This window comes from Astatotilapia calliptera, chromosome 19, assembly GCF_964374335.1.
Source record: "Astatotilapia calliptera chromosome 19, fAstCal68.1, whole genome shotgun sequence".
In the NCBI taxonomy this organism is placed as follows: Eukaryota; Metazoa; Chordata; class Actinopteri; order Cichliformes; family Cichlidae; genus Astatotilapia; species Astatotilapia calliptera.
This window is the reverse complement of record NC_137440.1, coordinates 13101732-13125138: the sequence shown is the minus strand read 5'-3', so window position 1 is coordinate 13125138 and position 23407 is coordinate 13101732. Positions and strand designations below refer to the sequence as shown.

Here is a 23407-nt window from a genome sequence, read left to right as displayed (position 1 = left end):
AGCAAAATAGCGAGTTGATGCTGGAGGTTACTGGGAGTCACTAGGTAAAACTGGTCACGAAGACGTATACTGCACTGCTCTAAGAACCTCCTCCTTACAATGGCTTTGGTTGCAAGCAGGTTGCAGAGTTTGTAGCTTTCCTGGAAACTATGACTGACTGCAGCAAACTCACATCAACTACTCACTGAACTTGATGTGAAACTGAACAGTGTGACGCATACTGACAGCAGAGACCGTTTGCCTTCAAAGTAAAAGTTGCACCAGTAAGACACGACTTTTACTTTTACGGAGAACAGTCTCCATTTTCAGTATGCGTCTTTCGTGCAATCTGCCTGCAACCAAAGCAATAACAAAGCAGACTTTTAGAGCTTCTTTTCGACACATTTCACCCAGCAACCACTCACCAAGCAGTCTGTCTCCAGTGGCCTGTGGTTGTCTAGGCATGTGTGACGTTTACATCACGTACATTATCATACGTTTACATCATCTGCAGCGTTCACATTATAAGGAACAAAGACTGGGAAACTGAAATCTCAGCACAGGAATGGAAATCAGATTGTGACTTATAGTTACACTTTAACTCATTCATTAATTTCAATGTCCCTCCTCTGAAGTTAAATCATTACAATAGGCATAAACCAGACATATGCACCAAATGCATACCAAGGAACTCTTTGATTGATTGTCATAAAAACACAGCTCATTTTTCCCGGTTTTCCTGCTGCACTGAAAGTTGAAACAAAGTTATCCTTGGAAATAAAACAGGTTTGACAGAGTCGCCCACACAGTTCATGTTGAATCCACACATTTCTTTACATGTTTACATTTTGATATGACAAAGGTTAAAGCAACAGTATCACAGACTCGTAATAACCCTTAATAAAGGAGCCTCTGACAATCAGTCACTGAGGCGTATGCAGCCCATAATCACACAGTTCACTCTGCCAATCAAATCCTGCTGCCATCCCCTCAGTCTCTTCCTGCCTCGGACAAGTTTCAACACTCCCAGCTGCAGAAGAAGAGGCGAACCAGGAAAAATGTACTGCTGCTTCATCGCTCAACTGCTGATGTGAGAAACCTCTAAAAAAAACACAACAGCTCACAGTAAACTGAGAAGAACGTAATGTGTGTGATGTCTGGATCAAATGTTCCTGTAACCAACTGTGATAACAGGTCATTAAAGTGATGAGATTTCTGCACAAAGAGCATCTCTGACGCATTTCGCAATGTATGACAATGTCAGATTGTGTTCAGCTCACACTTCAAGCTCCTGAAATCTGTGGTTATTTCACTGAATTTCAGTTTTATAGCCAGTCTGCATATCAAAAACTGGAGCACAGAAAGAATTATTCATGACTGAGTCTTTGTCACGTCTTACAACCTTTTCCATCACCTCTGTTATTTTACTTTGTCTAATATCTAAAAGTTGAATAATCTTCCATTTATCCATCCATCCACCTTCTGCTGCTTATTCCCAGTCCGGATTGCAGCACTGGCAGTCTAAGCAGAGACGCCCACACATCTCTTTCCCAGAATGCACCATCCAGCTCTTCTGGTGAAACCCTGAGGCTTTCCCAATCTCACCAGTGTGGACATGCCCAAAACACCTCACCTACAAGGCACTCACGAGGCACCTGATGAGGAGAAGAATTGGCTCGACTCTCAGCCCCTCCTTAATGGTTTCACAGGAAGCTCATCTTTGCTGCTTGTCTCTGTAATGCTTATTCTTTTGGTCATTTCCCACAGCTCATGGCCACGAGGGGAAGGAAATCAGATCAACCAGGAACATTAATAGCATCACATTTACACTCAGCTCTCTCTTCAAAATAATTGGAGACGTTACACTAATCCTTCTGCCAGTTCCTGCTCCAGTCTCCTCTACCCGGGAACAAGAATCCCATTCCAGATAATCCTTGTCCAAATTCATTCATAAACATACAGCTTTTTCCCTCCATGTTTTACTCCAAGCAAACCAAAATGTGTCACTATTAACCATGAGAGGACGTCCGGTCCTCTTACTGTCTGGGGACAGCAGCAGCAAAAGTAAAAACAGGAAGAAGCCGCTCTGTTCTAAAGCCGCGAGCCCCCACTTACTTTTACACCTATTTGCTACATGTTGTGTACTGTGCACATATACTGCACTCATATCAGAGTAGACATATCCCAGAAAGCAATAGATACGTGGCTAGAGCAAGGTGATTAGCTTAAACTAACTAACAACCGCTGCTTGCCCAACAATCATTATCCCATCAGGTTAAATTAGAACTCATAGTGTATTTATACACTATGTCTCCGCCTAAATTTTAAGATTAGGTCTGAAGGGTTAACCAAACATGCTATTAGTGAGATATGGCAGCAAGGCCCAGCTGCAGCTGTCCATCTCCTCTAGTGGTAAAAGGCAGAAAACATAACGTGATGGTCTTGGCCGCTACTTTAAGATTCGATCATTACCCAGAAGTTTTCATGAAGTTTTAATGAAGCTAAAACTACAGAGGGAGATGGGTCCTTTTGATGCAACAAGAGATTAGGAGAGGCAAGACGGCACAGAAGTCTTGGGAATTATAATCAAAGGGATTTGGTCGATGAGCCTGTGCAGAAGTGGTAAAGCAGTGGTGATGGTGCCGAGTCTTTTGGTCAAAGCCAACACAGAGGAAGGTCAGAAAGGATGAGTATCACTCTGCTCTTTCTGGCCATGCCTCTATTTTCAGATGGACAGAGGGTGACAAAGGACAGATGGAGGCATCGAGACATTTTAAGACAAATAAAGACTGAAGACGATGAAATATTTGTAAAATATTTTTAAACGAAGTTAAAAATCTGCAAATGAAGGCAGCAGGCGCACGTAAGTGCCGCCTTTGTATGACAAATGTAATGGCCAATTAGGGAGATGCAACAGTTTAATCACTGTGGAAACAGCAGGACCACTCCGCTGCGCCGCGAGTGCAGACTAAATAATTCAGTTCATACGGTGGAGCTCCCAAAGACGGAGAGAGGTGCAGCCATACAGGCACAAAAAACACAAATCACCACCAGAGCCATGCTGTCAACAGAGTCATTTTGTCACTGCGATCTATTCTGCTTCCAGCTGACATTAATAGTGTTTCTCTGCTTGAAAATGGATGAAAGCTCATCTCCAAATACAAGACATGATTGCACAAGCGCTGAGAACAAATAAAAGATAAATAACAGTAACAGTCTTTTCAGCCCGAGGGTCGCATGATTTGTGTTTGGCCCCGACAGCTTTATTAAGGAGGGCGGCCACAAAATTGGTCCCCCTCGCCTGCGACGTCAAATCAGCTGCTAAGAATGACGGTATTATTGTTCGGAAACATTTCAACTTACATCTGTAAACTCATCCAGTCTGGTTTCTTTTATCTAAAAAAAAAAAAAAACCAAAAAAAAAAAAAAAAAAACCCACAACACACAACAGAATTCAAGCCTTTACCATCAGCCTGTAACTTGGAACACACACACAGGTAATTTTCTTCTCCTAGATTACTGTGAGCTATTTTTCACACGAACTGCTCCAGATGACACAGCAAGGCCACTAAATTCTGCGATCCAAAGTGTCCACATTCCAGCTCAGGTCGCACACCCTCGAGGTGATGCTTGCAATGCCATTTAAAATAACTGTGTCGAATTTTTTACAGAACTTCACGCGGTAACTCAACAACAATGTGACCTGGCTTTGTGAGTCACGAGCGGTGGGCAAAGGATAGCAATGTTGCTGTTGCTATGGAACAACAGCATCGACTGTGTCTCTGAGGTCATCTTTGTTGTGGTTGTATTTATCTGAAATGAATACAGAGAATTTCCAAAGGGATAATAAACACTACTAACTCACTCTCTAACCAGGTAGCCTGTGATTCCACATCACCCCTACGCTTGTTTCCCTTCACTGGCTTCCAGTGAAATTTAGAAGGTGTTTTACAATTTTAATGGAAGTACATACAAATGGCTCCTGCTTACAGACTACTGTAGTCAGCCTCTCTGGCCCTGGGATCAATGGTTTTTCTTTAATCATTTCCTTTTGAATATGGGTCACACTAAATGCCTGAATGAAACTATATATAAGAATGTATGCCTGAATCTGTGTTTGTATCAACTCTAGGTTTTACAAAATGCTATACAGGTAAAGTTACTGTAACTTTGGAGTGACTGAGTCAGATCTCCTTCATCTTTGTGTGAAGGAGATCTGACTGATCACAATCAGTTCCACCGGTGGGAGTTAATGTTCCAACAGGATGTGGGAAAATCCTTTTAAATTCCCGTTATTGACATCATCCAACAAGTTGTTTGCCTGTGAGTAATCTGTTGTAGTGTCAAAATGCAACAGGTATTTATTCCCCCATGTTTGCTATGAATCATTATTTCAGATTGCAGAAAGTGGGGAAGGGCAACTAGCAGCCAGTGTGACACAGTTTGGTTTGACACAAGCACAGATAAAGATGTCACCACCAAAGCAGAGTGCACGGGTCGAGCCTGCAGCACTGACAGTTTGCTCCTTTGTTAGGCTCAGAAAGGAGCTTCACAGCACTGAGAACTCTCTGCATGGTGCCGCGTGAGAGGAAAGGATCCCAGTGCACACGTCTGTAACCTCTGGACTCAAACTGTGAATGACTCATTGTTTTGGCTTGGCTGGACACACTCCGGCACACCTGCATATCTTCTCATGAGCAAAATGGGAAATTCAATCTTCTCTGCAGTTTCAACTGGTTTAAAAACACATTTTATTGTCATACAGAGGAATCTGCACAGGAAAAAATTAAAAAAATAAAAATCTGGCAACCCACAGGGTTTCAGTCTTGCTATGGTTGGAGATGTGCGTCACCCTGGGATACTGGGAAAGGCTGCACTGCCTGGCTGCCTTTTTATATGGTCCTCCAGACAATCATGGTTTAACAGAGGTGCTGTTAAACACCACTGCTCTACAGACAGCGAGGGAAGTCAAAGCCAGCTGTCAACCTAAACAAACTGGCACAGATGTCTCCTGCAAAATGTCAGGGAGCATTTAAACCACCACGATTAACATGATACTGTACAACTAATTAAATAAAAAGGGCCAAACACAGCAGTTTAACAGTCAGATTCAATCTTCACAGCCCATTATTCACACGCATTATGAAAATTTATAAAAACATCACATGCAGACTTCACATGGACTGACTTTAAAAAACACACTACAGCCTGTCACCACGACGGGCCTCATTTACACAAAGTCATGTTTATAGTTTTAAGACCTGCAGGAATAATAAAAATACCCATTAATCAAAGCACATATACTGTGGTGTCCTCAATGAAAGCACACAGCCTCTAGTGACTTATTAAATAAATGCAAATACAGTGACATATTTTATTTGCCAAATATTTTATACCAAAAAAGAAAAATAACATCCAGTTTCTCATCTCCCAGATAAACTACAAATCCACAATTTCTGCAGTAGTACTTGTTCTGTTCTGCAGCTTCGGTGAGATCACTGCAGGCTCTGGTTTGAGTTAGAGTACATTCAACTGCAGGTCGTCTCTGGGGAACAAGCTGAATAAATGTCACAGAGCGCCACAGGAACAACCCAGGCCTCCAAGCCAGCCAACAGGAAAAAGAGATGGGAAGTGCAGGTACACGCTGATTGGCACGCCTTACTAAATTAGACAGGGGACTGTCCATGAGTGAATCAATCGCAGGTGGCATCATTTTTTATTTAAGTGGTGGGTGAACAGCACTATATTAACAGGTTGCACTTAAGACTACAGAGCAGATCCCACAATCCCATCTCTGATCCTTTGGGTCCTCCAGGTTGAGGTGTGGGTCCTCCAAGAATCGAGCTTAACCATCAAACTGTTCCTGAGCAGTTTGAGTCAAAGCTGCATCAGGAGACCACTGTCATTGGGGAGTAACGCTGCCATAAGACTGTGTCAGTTTACAATGTTAAAACTGTCTGAAACAAGAGCTGCATAATTGCCAGGACCAGCTTCCTCTGTAGCGCTTTGAATTATTCATCGTTTTACTTTCAGTAAAAAATTAAAAAATGCCTCACCATCTCATGCATTAATACCTGTGCTCCAATTACAAAATCTTAAACTTGTGAGAAAATAGTGTAACATGGATCCTTTGAGACCTCAAGTGACCCATATCTCTTGTGAGATGACTTTTTTTTTTTTTTTTTAAGTCTCACAGCAACAAGACGTGTTCAAAAAAAGCCCAATTCCAGCGTTATTAGACTCCAATCAGGACTTTCTGGGCTAATTTAGAAACTGCTGACTGACGCAAGGAAAGATGCCTGAAGGTATAAGCAGAGACAAAAAGCCCAGAGCTTGTTGAGAAAGAAACATTCAACTTCTAAGTGTGCCCAAAATAAAAGAAAGTTCTACATCTAAGCCAATATGTTCTTTTCAGCCTTTTGATTCCAAGTGTAGAGTAAAATCATCACTCACAGAGCTGGGCATTATGGGAAAAGGCTGAGAGGGAGCATTGTTAAGAAAAGAAAGACTGAGTGTTAGTCAAAGGGAAAAACTGTGTTAGACCACATGGGACAATTATCATTGTCTGTCTCGGCTGCGTACAAAAACTGATACGCTACTATTGTCCCGTCTTCCTTTGAGCTCCAGCTTCAGTGGAAACTGTTTAAGAAATGACTGAAAACCCAGGTCAAAGACTCTATGTGACATCCACAAATAAAACCATTAAGCACAAATGACCACAGAGGCATAAACAGACCAGTTCACTAAGGGAGCAATCGATACGAAACGAGATCTAAATTTTAGCCCATCAGCATGTGACCTCGTCTGTCTGTCCCTGAGCTTCAAGATGCTTCTCTACTTTCATCCTCCAAACCTGTGGGTTAATCATAATAATCATAATCAATATCAGACGGCGCACGTGTTGCATGAGCGTGCAGCCATCAGCGTTTAATTTTTAGGCCCGTCTGAAACAACATTCAGTGTGAGGGAAGGATTTGTAGAAAATAAGAGTCTTATAATTGATGCCTTAACATTGAGACACATGTCACTCAGTATTGGCCAAATCCACTCAATGAAGGAAAGTGAGGAGATGAGAGGAGAAATGAAAGGTCATGCCAGTCAGGGATTACAGCGGATGACCAGCTGAGGCCAGAATGTACTCTCAGCGGGAATCTGGGTTATGAAAGTGATCCTTAAAGCGCTCTGCGCGGAGTCACGGCTAACAGGAGCGGCTGCACTCCAACGCAGCTCAAATCACTCTCACTGAAAGCGATGCAGTCTCCACAAAATCGAGGGATGCACGGTGCACCTTGTAGTCTATGCAGATAAATATACCACCAAATCTCTAAATTATTAAAGACAGGTTTGCTCTTACATCAGGCATGATAAAAATCCTTGAAAAACTGGTGAGAAATTTGAAGGCAAACAGAGTGTGCCTGACCCCTACATACACTACACATACACTAGGCTAATGTTACTTGATTTTTCTTATACGAGTTCAGCCTCATATTTCAACCAGCAGGTCTTTAGAACAATTTTGTGGAGTGGATTCTTGGCTTCCTCATAAATGGAAGTTTTCTCCTCACAAGGATTCATTTTTATCTCATTTGTGCACAAATGAGCCCGAGCAGGTATGAAAACAGCCCTATGTTAAAATGGACTGATTCAAATAAACATATCTAAATTAAAAGATATAACCACTGCGTTTAGAAAATGCTCTCATACGCTAAAGATCATTAAAGGTGTGATACTGGAATGTGCAATCATTTATTCATAACTGAACTTTGAAGCAAACTGGAGCTGTGTTTAAAAGGACGCCAGCATCTCAAGATTCAAAAACCATGATTACCTTATTTTTACTGTGCTTCTATCGAGTCGGTTTTGTCTTCCTTGGTGTTGTGGTTTGGACGCTTATCTGTAAAGAACAGAAACTCCACAGCCGACAGTTTCAGCAGTTGGTTAGATTGATTGCACTCTACTCCTTTGCATAGAGTTCCAGTTTCTTTTTTCTTGCTTAGGGCTCATAGCACCAAAACGCAGGCAGCTTTTTCCAGTAGCCCTCACTCAAAAGAACAGGTTGGAGGTTTTATATCCAACAACAATGTGCTGTAATTGTTTTGAAAAATCTAGGTGTGGGATGGATGGCTCATCCACAGCAAAACAACAGAATAAGATAATTGAGTAAAGTCTGCCTAAAGTGCAGATCGATGTTTGTCTTGTTTAACACATCAGCATTTCACACCCGGGACCACAGATCTACAGCATGACCCTGAAATTTATGCAGTATGCAGGTCAACCCCTCTACAAGTGTACTCTCTGCACACGACTCCAGTGCGTTTGGGTGTTTCTTTGCAGATGTCTTTCAACTTCTGGCACCAGCACAGACATGCAGATCCAAGCAGGATTGAGGAATCCTGAGGCATTTTCAGCACAGCAACAGTTTTCCAAAAGGTTTAGATTTAATAAAAAGGTCAGAGATATAAACCAAACAGAACCTGCACCAACCCGAACCCACATGTGCCTTAAACTAAAGCAACAGTCAAACCAAAGCAAATGATAACTAATCTGAAAGACATGAGCCTCCCAGGAGAAACGAGACAGACATCTTGGGAGGAAACAAGTTCATACAGATGCAAAGCAGGTGAAGTAATTTCCTGTATAAGCCTTGGATTGTTAACCAGTAGAAAAATTCAGGTTCAGCAGCCAAAATGGACACGAGGCAAAGGGCCACAGGACAGCACAGTGACTCTAGATTTTGGACTGCTGGGTGGACAAAACAAGTCATTTAAAAACACGTTGGAAGAATGTAATTATTCGCTGCCCAGTGTTTCCTCCAGGACAGCTCTGACGGGTAAAGCCAAGAAAAGTTCAGGGCTGCAGTGTTGTGTGAAAATAGCTTCACATTCATAAATAATCCTCTTTCCAGTCCCACAGACTTCATATATAGAATGAGTTAATGGTAAAGAGGAAGCGTGAAATGTGAGGATTGTGCTGATGCTGAACAGGGATGGAGGGGGTGGGGAAAGGCAGGGTGTTTGATTCCTTCCTCCTGGCTGAACACTCAAAAGAGATCCATAAATCATTACAGATACACTCAGTCAAGTTACAGAAAGGAGGACTGTCTCTAGTGTAGGTGCACAGTAATGCTTGAGGACTTGTGTAGCTATTTAAGTATTACTGACACCATTGCTCGACAGATTAAACAGAAGGAGCTGTAACTGTGGACTGGAGCACTAACTGCTAACAAAGAGAAGGCTATCCAAATACACTTAATTGGTATTTTAGGCTCTCTTCTTGCCTCAAGTGGTGTTTATTAGGCACCAACACGGCCTACTAACAATGAACCAAAGCAACACTGACCATATGTCTAGACATATGGCTAAAGGAGATTACATGAACTATTTCTTTCCTCGAAGTCATGCTGTTTAGACCCAGACGTCCTTACTGGTGTTTCGGAATGACAGAGTAAACTGGAAGCACCCTGCACTGTTAAAAGCAGGTGTAAATGTGTTACATCCTATTATTTAAAATAGAACGTGAAACAAAAGACAGAGTTAGTGACTCAAGACTTCATTTTCTAGCTTTTTTGCCATAAATAGACTTATGCTTTCATTAAAAGATGCACTTTGGAGAACTAACAGTGGTTAGTCCAAAATAACGCCACATAGAAAAAGTTCTACTTTTCTGATCACAAACTCAAAGCAGCCAGTTTCACCAACACTGAATACCATGTTTAAGTCCAATAATTCATTTTCATCTATTGCCCTGACAGCATCTATTTTTAATATCGTTCTCTGGGAGAAACAGTGACGAAGCATAGTTGTGCAGCCCTACCAGCACATGCTCACACATGACCAAACACAGAAGCAGCTTATAGATACAGATCACAGTAAATCAGTAAGGATTTTACACTCCATAAAGGAAGCCAGCAGGATGTGATCTCTATTACAGCCTGGCAGATACTTTTGGATGACTTTGCACCGGGTGACCAGGGCTGGAGCAGGGATGATGGTACTTTTACAGTTTATGGAAACAGCTCGCCGGGTTTGGCTGATAACTTGGCACACCACCCTCTTACATAAACATGGGTGGTGTCTGAGGTCATGTCTTTACTCACCACACCCTATACAGACAATTATATATTGATCACTAAAATATGTTTAAAACTACTTTTGGACACTGATTAATGAGTCAGTATCTTGTATTGCATTTGCGGCAATAACTTGAAAATCTCTGACAGCATGTCGCAATTACACCAGTAAAGTCCAGACCTAAACCTGGCTACACTCACACAAGGGAAAAAACTGGTTAGAGACCCTGTTGCAACCAGGATTATTGTGACATGTGGAATAAACTTCTGATCACATTGCCTTTGAAATGGTTGTTTTAAAGAAAGGCATGTCAGGTGCTGTCTTCAATGCTATTTTGATGCATAAAGTTGGCAATAAATTGGCAACAAAACAGTCTCGTATCAGTCTGTGATTAAATGTGGTCAAGCAGACAATTGCATGCAATCTGCTTGCAATAACACAACGATTAACTAGCCTGTAACCATCTGCGTAAACAAAAAATTCATATTATTTTATAAATTCTGTATTCACAGTCCAGACAGAACCTCAGAGATCTGGAAAAATAAACAAATTCCTCCACAGTTACATGCAAACCTTCACTGATCCAACTCAGAGGGATTGCAGTCAGTTCAAGTCAGACCGCGCTTCTTTGGAGAAAGGCTGCCTCTCACCAGGAGAGATATACAGTCAAAAGTTTCTAGGTTGCCCATTTGGTTGCCATAACTACTTGTAAGTGTAGAGAAAAACATTCAATGCAATCATCAGTCACAATGAAGTTGATGTGAGAGACTGATAAACTCCAACAGAAAGCAAATACTTCAAGTTGTTCCTGCTTTATGTGAATCTACAAGCAACTGAATCATGAGACGGGTGGCTTCCTCAAACCAACAAGGCAGCTGACATTAATCCACGATAATAACAGTTTAACATGCAGTACTATCTGAAAAAGGTGTAGAAATACACATCATGATAACTTTGATCAACATCAACTTTGGTTTCCACATAAAGGTCTTAAATGAAATGTAGTCCACACTCTCACACACACAAGTCTGGTCAACTCAGACATTCGGTAATCTAGCAGTGTCAGTACCAATAACCTCAGAGGAGACAGCCTCTTGACCATGAGAAGAAAATGTTTTAGTCATATAGGTGGGGATTTCCTGTCTCACTCACACATGCACACAAACACGTTGCTTTCATGACCTAAAAAGAGGTCTAATGTTACATACCACTCTACCACCTACCAGAAAAAAAATCCAAACTATGTCGATGTAATGAGAGGGCAGCGCAGGAAAGCCAAGAAAGAAAGCATGCTCTTTAAAGATATGCAGGAAACGAATGCAAAAAGGAGAGCAAAGGGAACGAAGCAAGCACTGACGTCAGGCTATTCTAAAAGGCTGACGAACAGCAAGCATTCAAAGACACAGGAGCTTAACGAAAACAATAACAGCACCTGTTATGATCTACCACTGACAGTAGGAGAAGAGGAATTCAGTGTTGATGCATGCCAATGCTGTGAATAGGCTGCTCTGACAAGGCCAAGCCCACACACGGGAGGAACAAGACTGTAAAAAGGCAAAACTTTACCCTAATTGCATATACAGACTGAAATGTTGTGCCTTTAAGGCAATACAATCCAAGCCAGAGGGCACGAGGTTAAGTGAACCTTTAATTCTTACCCTGCATGAATGTCATGTTTAAAAGCAGGGTACACTTTAGAGAAGCTATCAACACCACAGGATGACAAGTTGCTTTTTACTCACAGCACCAAAACAGCCAAGTGTAAGATTATATTAACAGATTGGGAAAAAAAGGGGAAGGTGACGCATTGTTTGATTATACACAAAAACAGGAACCCCAAATAAATTAGTAATGTAGGTGAAAGAATCAAACAATATAAACAGCTGCTCTAAAAAGGCTGACTACACTGTGTGAGAAATGCCTTCAACTTAATACAAAGTTTAAAGTATACTTACTTATGTTCAGAGGTTTTTTAACCACACTAATGAGTAAAGATTTGCGTACTTGTTTCTAAAAATGTAACATATGCATTAGTAAGAACAAAGACCTGTGGTTTGAACTCTTACCTTCAAAATCTTAAGTTAGCAGTGTTATTATTTTGGTACATATTGTGTTTAGATTTTGAGTTTGGTGGATGTCTAATTTGGTTTCCAGTGTTTGTGTGGTTGAAAACAGCGCAGTAACAGCCCTCCATGACCGAGTCTCTTGTAGTGATTAAAGATCCAAATCAATGGTGCTGTTCAGATATTACCGATAGCTGTACAGTATATGGGGTACATCAACGTGACAGAAAGTGAGATCTTGAGACTTATCTGGATGCGGCTTCTGGTGTTTGTGTATCCAAGAACAGTGTACAGTTTGAACGCTCCGAAATGATTAATAACTTCAGGTCAGTGCTCAGATGTTAAAGAATTAGAAAGAAAGTGTTGTGGTGCGCCTTATGTATGAATTCTGGTTGTGCTTGATGGCCGCGAACCGCTTTTATGTGGAACACGGCGCTCAGCAATCTGTCAAAAATGTTGGAGTACGACTTTGGTCAGCTACGGAGCTGCACCGCTTGATAGATTGTCGGCGCATTACGGCTACTGAGGAGCCTCGCGGAGTGATACGTACTGTGCTTCAACGTAATATTACCGTATTGTGTGTGTATAAGGACCATAAATGGCACCTGTTAAGGGACGTGGTTATGAAGCGGATTTCAAACTCCAGGCTGTCAGTCACGCAGTAAAACTTGGGAATAGAGCTGCTGTGACATCTGTCTGTCTTTGTTACTATGTTCAGCGTCTTTTAGTTTACATTTTGACTGCACAATTGTGAGCTCTATGTTATGCACAAAAACAACATGGTGTTATGGAGCATTATTATTTAATGAATGCTCATAATTTATTTTTGAGTAATTTTTTATGTGCATCTGTGTTAATAAAAGTGCCTGTGTGACATCTGGGACACAGCTTTAACTAAGAACTCTCTTTTTGTTCTTACTTTATGGCTTAAAAAAATATCGAGATATATATCTTATATCGCCATCCAGCTAAAAAATATCGAGATATGAATTTTGGGTCATATCGCCCAGCCCTAGTGGTAGGTTTCAAAAATAATTTTACTGGATTCCAGATATAGGTTGTAGTCCTCCTCCTTGGCTGTTAGAAGCAATAAGCACTCCAGCGACTGTGTTCACAAACATTACTCTAATTGTTCGGTGTATGGGGCAGATTCAAGCAAACAAAAACAGAGATGTCTGTCACTTAACACAAACACACAAACTAGAAATTCTGCTAACATATTTTGAGTTTGTGAGTTTATTCCTTTTTGATTTAAATTATTTTTTTAATTCATTCCTATTTTGTAGATTAATTAAGTATCATTTCACAGTACCCATTCATATTACATGCATCTGCTGATATTGTTGCATCCAGAGTTAGAGTATCTTCGTATGGACACTGGCTAATATATTAAGCCCACTTTATATCAATTATATTTTCTGTTTGTTTCATTATGTTTACAGTTGTGGGGTTTATTTACTGTCATGTTAGAACAGTAAAGCTGTAAAGCGAGGGGCTAGGTTAATGACCATCAGTGTGGTAGCAACATAGGAGAGTGCAGAGCTTGCTGAGAGTGGGTAATCACTCACAGAGACAAGAGTGATAAATAATGATTATATTTAAATATCAGTAATTACAGTATTTAATGCGAGATGCTTAGCTGGTGCCATAAACTCAGCTCCTGGTCCCACAGGAAAGACAGGATTATGCAGCATTATACTAAAAGCAAGGTACACTGATAGGTGCTCAAATATAATTATATCCAAAATTCATTTTAAGACAGAAGTGATCACGCCTAAAGGATGTGCCCAGTATCATGATGTAGGCAAAAAAAAGTCTTAGAACTTACTTAAGCTGCTGCCTATCCCACGTGGTGAGATGAGACTTGAAAGTTCACAATCCCTCCTAACAAGAACTAGCTAACTTCCCAGAATTCAATAAATGATGTAGCTTTCTTAAATACATGAACAAATCATACCGTAAATGCGATAATAGATAACAGAGCTAATGTCTCAACCTGTGGATCGACTCAGACTCCACCAGCTTAAAGAATAGTTTTTACCTGTAATGCTTCATTTGCTCAGTTTAGGGGCACCTGAACCAGCACTCCACCCGCTCCAGGTTCTGGTTAGAGAGACCTTGCAGCTCACAACAGATCTTCAAAGAAGAGCAAGGACTACTATCTCCAGCTGTCGTTCCAGACGGTGGAGCTGGAGTCTGTCGAACCACAGGCCAAGTCTCACAATAGTGAGTAGTTTACTGATGCGGACCAGAATTTTAGCATATATATGTAAGATGTAGCTGTACATCCAGCATTTTGTGTATTTTTCACCACAGTGAAAGTAATCAATGATTTCTAGCAAATTTCTTGGTTTCAGGATTACTTTATTCTGTCATGTCTACAAATATAATGCATTTAAAATGCATTTCATGGTGTGATCATTTGATTATCATTTCTACACCTCTGAAAGACCGTTACAATCTTAAAGCATTAAAAAAGGCTCCTCAGGAGTTCTGCCAACTTTTCTCATTTTTAAAAACATCCAGATAAAACTCAAAACCTCTGAAAAAGACTTAGAGGTGTGACCTCTGCCACAGATTCCACATGGAGGGGAAACTCCATTATCAGCTGAGCTGATCGATTACTCATGGAGGGGTCTGCGTAGCTGCTGCCCGATCGCATGTGGAAGGACCCTGCTGATTGTGCATCACTCCCAAAACAAAGCATCGATTGGTCTGGCACGTGTAAGCACGGTCAAGCCAACAGCTCCATTGTCTGTGAAACAAAATAAAAAAAAAGCCAGAGAGGCATGGGGAGCAGGGGGTAACCCCCCACTCTTTGTGCAAGGCAGCTGAGCATGCATGCAACGATTGAAGAGCATCGTCATCATAGTGCATCCTAAAGACACCTCCATGGTGTTTGAAGAATCCCCCCTTTAACACAGCCTCCTCATTTTTGTGTTTCCCAGTGTGCATCGCCTAGCAACAGAGTGAGTTGTAGGGCTTGTAAAGGCTTGCCAGGAAGGAGACCGCTCATCTCTCCGTGCCTGCTCCTGCCTCCTTAAAGTCCAGATTACAGTGTTTTAGCTCCCACCGATCCTCTCCTGCACGTTTCCGAGCGCGTCTGAGCGACGTGGCAGGAAAAACAGCAGCACTCCTCAAACTTCTGACACGTTTTGTTTGCGCCCCTGTTCCAAAATAAACTCAGCGGAGTGGGCAGGGAGCCGGCGTGGAGGCTGAACTTGTTATTCCGAGCCTCACAGGGAGTCAGTTTACGAGCTGCGGGGCGCTGCTGTCAGTTTCAGTGTCAAGTTAGTTCAATCCCCTCACTAAACGTTTCCTGATGTGAAACTATTCGGGTTGCTAGGTGTTCACGCCACTACGACAACTGTAGCTAGGTAACGCTCGGAGACCACCGGTTTTACAGTTAGCTACTTGTGGAGGCTAGCTCTTCTTAGCCAAGTTAGCTTTGGTGTAGCCAAATTAGCACCAGCTACTGGATAACACATGAGTGCAATGAGACGGCGAATACTTACTTTTATGTCTGCCCGCACCCCAGGACTGTTTGGCGATGCTGGGGCTCCGTATAATTGCCCTTCCGGCGGATTTCAAAGCGTCCATATCGTAATCCAAAAGTGGGGCAAAGAGCCCGACGAGCGCCTGTGTGTGCGTGTCGAAACACTCCGCTCGGTTTAAAACAAACCTCTGTCGTTCAAACTTTGTTTCAGCTGTTCTTCTCTCCCCTCCTTCGTACGACTAGCTCTCAGCCGACGGTAAATTACCATGTTCGTCCCCCTGGGCGGTGTTAGTATGTAAATTAACCGGATAAGGTGCGTGACGCCCGCTTGTGGAGTCACGCGAGTGGGTGAGGTAGTAACAGCAGCCGCGGCGGCGCTGGCAGCCCGAACGGGCGGTGCTAGTGTTATTCCTGTTAATAACGCCCTCTAAGACCCGGCCTACAGTTTCTACTGTCCCCCCGCGTCTTCTGCGACGACTGACGTGATCCTCCGATCGCCGGCTGCTCATAAGGGGGTTCAAAAATATGGTTAGGGGGCCAGAAGCGGCCGTCAAAGGCACCCAACCCGGCCCACAGGTCCTCTTTAGAAAATGTGCAACTTACAAAGCAAGAGGTCAAAAAATTTGAACTGTATTTTTGTTTGTTTTTATAGCCTTCATTCTGACATACCGTAAGAAGACAAATGGCATATCTGCCTGGCGTACTATTAAGGAAGTAAAAACAAACCATTAAACTGTCAAATTTTATAGCCAGTTGACCTGGAATGTCTAGCTGCGTGTCTCAGGCAAAATAGTATAATTTTACTATTTGTGTATTCAGTACGGGTGGTGTTTAGAACTGCAGTGTACATGTTGCCAAATGCAGTGGTCTGATTGGTCACATTTGTTTATTTGGATTGGAAAAATCGCTTCTTATTGTTATTAGTTTATTGTTAAGATCATAAAATCATATATTAATATTCAAATATTTGCATGAATTTTAAGTGTCCAGTGTGTAAAGGCCTTTACAGTGAGTCCACAGTAAAAAATAGAAAATCTTTGATAAATAAACACAAAATGTAAGTTTTATAATCGCAGATAATGAGCTCCCAGTACCTTCCTTTTGTTTTTGCATTCTTCTTCTTAAAGATCAAGCCCAAAAAGTCATGCTGATGGGGTTTACTACAGCAGAATATGTGACACATTACAGGAAAAGCCAAATGAAGACACATACGTGCACACACAAACAGCCAAACAATGACACAAATTGAGATAGATAGATAGATAGATAGATAGATAGATAGATAGATAGATAGATAGATAGATAGATAGATAGATAGATAGATAGATAGATAGATAGATAGATAGATAGATAGATAGATAGATAGATAGATAGATAGATAGATAGATATGGTGTCACTTCACGGTCATTTTACACTCCACACTCCTTTGCAGAAAAGTTTTAATGGCGGTGGGGCATGCTGGAAAATATCTCACTCATACTTCCTGACCTTGCTCCCTGTCATTTGTGCAAAATGCTCACAAACCCGGGTGACTTCCACTACGCAGCAATTTATTAGGTTTTTTTTTGGCAAGTGGCTTACAGAGTAATTAGCTGGGGAAGTGGTATTTTAAATTATCTTTAGCAAGCAAAACAAAAAAAAAACCTGTTGCTGAAAAGAGGAAGGAGAGAAACGAGAAGGACGAGTGCACCCCTGGGACTTTGGACTTGAGCTATGACTCTGTGAGCGTGAGGCCTGAAAGATGAAGCTCTGATGGGTGAGTCATCTGTGTTTTTGTAAAGGACTGAAACATTGTTAACACATCAAGTTAAAAATATATACTCATACTTTAAGGTGTGTCTGTGTGATGTGTCTAGATGTATCTGGAATGAGGAATTCTGTGACTGAGTGACAGGGAGTGCAGAATTATTAGGCAAGTTGTATTTTTGAGGAATAATGTTATTATTGAACAACAACCATGTTCTCAATGAACCCAAAAAACTTATTAATATCAAAGCTGAATGTTTTTGGAAGTAGTTTTTAGTTTGTTTTTAGTTTTAGTTATTTTAGGGGGATATCTGTGTGTGCAGGTGACTATTACTGTGCATAATTATTAGGCAACTTAACAAAAAACAAATATATACCCATTTCAATTATTTATTTTTACCAGTGAAACCAGTATAACATCTCCACATTCACAAATATACATTTCTGACATTCAAAACAAAACAAAAACAAATCAGCGACCAATATAGCCACCTTTCTTTGCAAGGACACTCAAAAGCCTGCCATCCATGGATTCTGTCAGTGTTTTGATCTGTTCACCATCAACATTGCGTGCAGCAGCAACCACAGCCTCCCAGACACTGTTCAGAGAGGTGTACTGTTTTCCCTCCTTGTAAATCTCACATTTGATGATGGACCACCAGTTGTCAATGGGGTTCAGATCAGGTGAACAAGGAGGCCATGTCATTAGTTTTTCTTCTTTTATACCCTTTCTTGCCAGCCACGCTGTGGAGTACTTGGACGCGTGTGATGGAGCATTGTCCTGCATGGAAATCATGTTTTTCTTGAAGGATGCAGACTTCTTCCTGTACCACTGCTTGAAGAAGGTGTCTTCCAGAAACTGGCAGTAGGACTGGGAGTTGAGCTTGACTCCATCCTCAACCCGAAAAGGCCCCACAAGCTCATCTTTGATGATACCAGCCCAAACCAGTACTCCACCTCCACCTTGCTGGCGTCTGAGTCGGACTGGAGCTCTCTGCCCTTTACCAATCCAGCCACGGGCCCATCCATCTGGCCCATCAAGACTCACTCTCATTTCATCAGTCCATAAAACCTTAGAAAAACCAGTCTTGAGATATTTCTTGGCCCAGTCTTGACGTTTCAGCTTGTGTGTCTTGTTCAGTGGTGGTCGTCTTTCAGCCTTTCTTACCTTGGCCATGTCTCTGAGTATTGCACACCTTGTGCTTTTGGGCACTCCAGTGATGTTGCAGCTCTGAAATATGGCCAAACTGGTGGCAAGTGGCATCTTGGCAGCTGCACGCTTGACTTTTCTCAGTTCATGGGCAGTTATTTTGCGCCTTGGTTTTTCCACACGCTTCTTGCGACCCTGTTGACTATTTTGAATGAAGCGGATCTGAACAGTCAGCCAGCCAAATTTGCCCGGTGACTTTTCCATCTTTGGTTGGCATTGATATGGCTGTGAGGATTGTAACCGATGTACAGTTTCTTGTAAACCTATTAAGTTCAATTCAATTTTATTTATATAGCGCCAAATCACAACAACAGTCGCCTCAAGGCACTTTATATTGTACAGTAGATTGTACAATAATATATACTGTAGTTTAATCCAAACATGATACAAATAAGTTTTTCATCCAGGTTACCAAACCCTGGATGAAAAGCAAAAATGTTTTTTTTGTTACATAAATGAGTAAGTTATAATCTTATATATCACCACTGTGATTTTTTTTTTTTTTGCACTAATCTCGCTAAAGTTGTTAAAGCAGGACCCAGTAGTATTCCCTGAGGAACTCCTTTCTTTAAAACAATTTCTTACAATGTTATAATCTAAAAGTAAACAAAGTGTTCTCAAAAAGTGAGCGCGCTCCTCCATCCAGCACAAGTCTAAACTGCAATGCTTTATTGTTGTGAGGGATAAATCTGTGCCTGTTTTTCATTTTGCAGTCATGCCAACACTTTTAATTCCTGTTTTGCACAGAAAGCCCAGTCATGAACTTTTGCAGCACACCACTGACATCCATCAGCCATATGCAACACAAAATGCCCATCTCAGCTTGTATTTTGGGCTAAACTGGTTTTCACTAGAGGTGGTTATTAAAGTTTAAACACAAGATTTTACTGCGGCTAATTTAATGTAACCTTTGACCCCATATCCTGCACTACAGGGAACTGTTGCAGTATGGAGGAAGTACGTGGGGGGGGGGGGGGGGGGGGGTTTCTCCTCAAAAAGGACATTTTGCATCAGTGAATCTTTGCTTAGATTAGAAAGCCATCTTTCCACTGCGGATCTGATAATAATTCTGTCTCTACAGAAAATTTTGGTGTCTCAAGTTATTTAACACAATTTTCTTTTATTTCTTAGCATGAAAACTGATTTTCTCATGCAAGTGACAGAAAGTTTTGAAGCTGGAGTTCTTAAAGCTGTGGATGAACCAGTAGTGTTCCCTGAAGTACTCCTTTAAAATCATGTGAACACGTTCGTTTTAGTACTTTAGTACTTCATATTCCAGCTCAGTTTCAGAAAGAAATTCTTCACATTTCTTCTAAAAGTCAGATCAACCACTACTTAACTCTAAATCAGAGCTGTTAAACACATTTTACATCATAACTTACACACTGCCCAGTTTGATCTCAAGTGGCTCAGATGGGTAAAATAACCAATAACCTTGTGGTTATAAGCTAATAACCTATAACCACTTCCAACATGTTCCGCTTTCTGTCAGGGTAAGGAAGTTTAACTATATGTGTCCATATTTAATGTCTGAGATTCTTAAAAAGAAGAAGTGCAAGTTCAATAATACGCCCATGTTTTTAAATAAAGAAATGCCACTAACATAAATCAAAGAAAATCAAATTTCCACACAAAATAGTGAAAAGCAGGAAGTGTTCGTCATGTTTTGGTTTATCTCTTTCTTACTTTGGTGTAGTGTGCCAGGCCACAAATTGTGTCTTTGTCAGTAAGAAAGGCAAAACAAAAGGACAAAATGTATGTCCTTCTTTGTGATCTTTTCACATTTTTCAAGAAATCTCTTGGGTCGAATTGGACCCTTTGTTGGGCCAGTTCTGGCCCCCCCAGGCCACATGTTTAACCAATAGTTAATAGTTAAAGGTATGTTCTGGGAATTTTCAAGGACAGAAAGAGGCGGTTATAAAGAGTATCATAAAGTAGCCTCATAGTGTGTGTTTCACTAAATCAAACTGATAAATCTGAAAACTTTCCACAAAATATAAATCAAGTCAGTTCATTTGTATAGCACCAAATCACAACAACAGTTGCCTCAAGGTGCTTTATATTGTAGAGACCATACATTAATACAGAAAAACACAGAAACCCCAACAATCAGATGACGTGATCAAGTGCTTTGGTAACAGTGGGAAGGAAAACTCCCTTTTAACAGGAAGAAACCTCCACAGAACCAGGCTCAGACAAAATTCAAAAAAATATACTTTTTGGTATAAACCTGTAACTGGCAGTGATGCTCAAGAGTGCATTTAACAAACCTCTATGACCTCTGACCCTTTTATTGTTCTTCTTTGGTTTTCTCCAAAGTTAGCTCCATGGATAAGACTTCTGCGAAGATCCAGCAACAATTCTGGCATTTGAAATTTAAAATTCACCCTTTGTGACCCTTGGTTTTATTACACTGGTCAACATCTTTTCAGAAGCTGCCTGCTTTGTATATAAAATAGGCGATTTCATATGTACTTTTTCCTGCTACCAGGAAGGTCAAATCCAAGGCCAAACAGAAGAAGTCAAAAGTCAAACAGATAATTGCATTTAGAATTCATACAAGACCAATGTCAACACAACAGAGTGGCCATGTGAAGATTAGTACAGGTAATGGCAATTTCGGCCATTGCTGCAAAAACTCAGAGGTGTGTTTTAGTCATTTCTGGTTTCATTTAAGAAATGATCCAGGAGCATGCCATCAAAACTAAACCAAACCACAAACTTTAAGCATTATTTGTCTTTTTCATTGACTCAAAAAAGTACCTTCAGATGCATTATGACTGTAGACTGGTGTAATCTTTCCTTGTGATGAAAAAACCCAATTTGAACACTTTCTGTGAGAAAGTGAAACCAAAAAGTGGAATCTTTTTCTAACCTCAATCATTTTTGAGGCCCAGATAAAATACAGTGCAGAGCATCTCTAGCAAACATGCTGATTGACATTAGGAATGTTGTCTCATATTGGTTCCTGTAGTCGCAGAGCTACATTTCTCTGGTGAGTTTCACTGAGCTTACATCACCGCCCTGTGTGTGAATCACTCGAGGGTTTGGCTCGCAAAAAAATCCAGCAGTACCAGATTTCATGGGAGATGACAGTTTAACTGGGCACAGCGTCCTCAGGTGCAATCTAAAGCTCAGTTTTAAGTTACAACACAGCATAAAAAATAGTTTCTAGAGAGACTGATCACTGCTTTAAGTCCCTCTGTGCTCAGGCAGGTGAATTCCTTTTAAATCACTGTTTCTTTGTTAGCAGATACAACTGTGCCTCCATGCAATGGGACAAAGAGTGACTGTAAACTGAAGCATGCAGCACGAAGCCTGGCTTTTAAGGAAGCAGCAGTACTAGTTGGAGAAGAAAGATCAGAGAGTTTCTGCCAGAGGAGAGAGAAGACGCATGTTTTGGTTCTTCACTCTGAAGGTGAGTATAAGAGCCAAAACACACACAGTTTAATTATACATGAGGACAAACACAAGTAAGCAACCCTCAGAGCAAGCATGGGAGTGTTTCTGCTGCAAGCTCACCAAAGCTTCAGTGATCGTCTGCAAAAATCTTTTTCTAATCCTTTAGGGTGAAAGTGTTGTCAATCAAGAAAAAAAATGTCAAACCGAGTAACTCAAGAGAAGCTTTATCTGCATTTTATCTTATTTATGCCTCCTTCCCTTCAAACGGGAGGATTAACTGTAGATTTCAGATGCTTAATGGCACTGTGGGCAATTTCTAATGATCATAATTTGCCAGTTCCACGTTTGACCCTGTTAAACAGGAAGTGGAAGAGCATGGAGCAGATGGGTTTAAAAACAGATTTATTACCAATCTAAGCACAGTTAGTCTCAATGCACGGGTTGATCAAACATATCTCAGGAAGCTTGGCACGTGACACTTCCTGAGAGGCCGTCTGTTTGAAATTAGGGGTGCTTGACATTGACAGCGGGAATCTTAACCCCCACAAACCTCAGGAAGTGTCATTCCTGATCTGAATGAACTTCCAGGGCCAAAGGTCAGGAAAGCAAAGGCATCCCTCACGTGTCCATATTTAGGTAGAGAAACGACTCATCCAGTCCTGCAAGAAATGATCATTTTAATGACCAGCTTTTCCCTCTTTTTGTGGCCAAAGAATGTCCATCTCAAATTATTACCATAAATAAGCATAAATAATAATAACCAACTCTTTTATCAGAATAAAATGTGATTTATGGTCTTAAAAAGAGGGGAATATAATGATTATTTGCAGAGTGAATGAGCAGAACTCGTGTGGAGAGAAGTGATCACTGATCAGACTGACACTGCCTTCTAGTGGTAAAAGGGAGATGGTGCATTTGGGCAAACTCCAAAATAACAAAGGGGCCACAGCAAGTTTTTACACTGTTTCTGATCTCTCAGCCTTCCGTTTTCTGTTTATTAAATCAAACGCTGCCGTGTTGGTTTGAGATCATGTAACTGAAGAATTTGCCGTTCCTTTCCTTTGAGAAACTCGGGTTGCTTTGGCTCATCACCCGTTCACACTGGCAGACATACATGTGCATGAGCAGCTTTTCTCCTTTTTCATATAACTCTGGTACAAGTTCATCTTTGTTTCATCCCTCCAAATGTTCTTGTTCTGAACTGTTTAGGATTTTCTTTTCCTGGCAAAGTTTAATCTGTTCTTCGTGTTTGTCAGTGTAACCAGTGGTTTGCACTTTTGTTTTTTCCCCCATTCATGAAGGTATCTTTTGACTGTCCACTTTGACAATGATGCAACTACAACATGTTTGTCTTTACCAAGGAAAGAATTCTGTGATCACGCACTTTAGTTTTCTTCTTCTTTCTTTCGTCTTCCCATATGGAAAAGAAAAAGTAAAAAC

The 23407-nt window shown here is 41.0% G+C and overlaps 1 protein-coding gene and 1 long non-coding RNA gene across 5 annotated transcripts in view; one reads left to right on the top strand and one right to left on the bottom strand.

The window, feature by feature from the left end:
• Positions 1 to 16096, bottom strand: part of ldlrap1b (low density lipoprotein receptor adaptor protein 1b) — a 44995-nt gene extending 28899 nt beyond the window's left edge. The window contains exon 1 of one of the 4 annotated variants that reach the window (XM_026151318.2): positions 15628 to 16096. In XM_026151318.2, the coding sequence (XP_026007103.1) occupies positions 15628 to 15712 (85 nt within the window). In that variant the 5' untranslated portion in view covers positions 15713 to 16096. The remainder of the gene's footprint in view (positions 1 to 15627) is intronic. The other 3 variants (XM_026151317.2, XM_026151316.2, XM_026151315.2) reach the window with 3 other exon arrangements.
• LOC145422353 (uncharacterized) overlaps positions 1 to 23407 on the top strand; it is a 203909-nt gene that overhangs the window by 168862 nt on the left and 11640 nt on the right. The window lies entirely within an intron of this gene.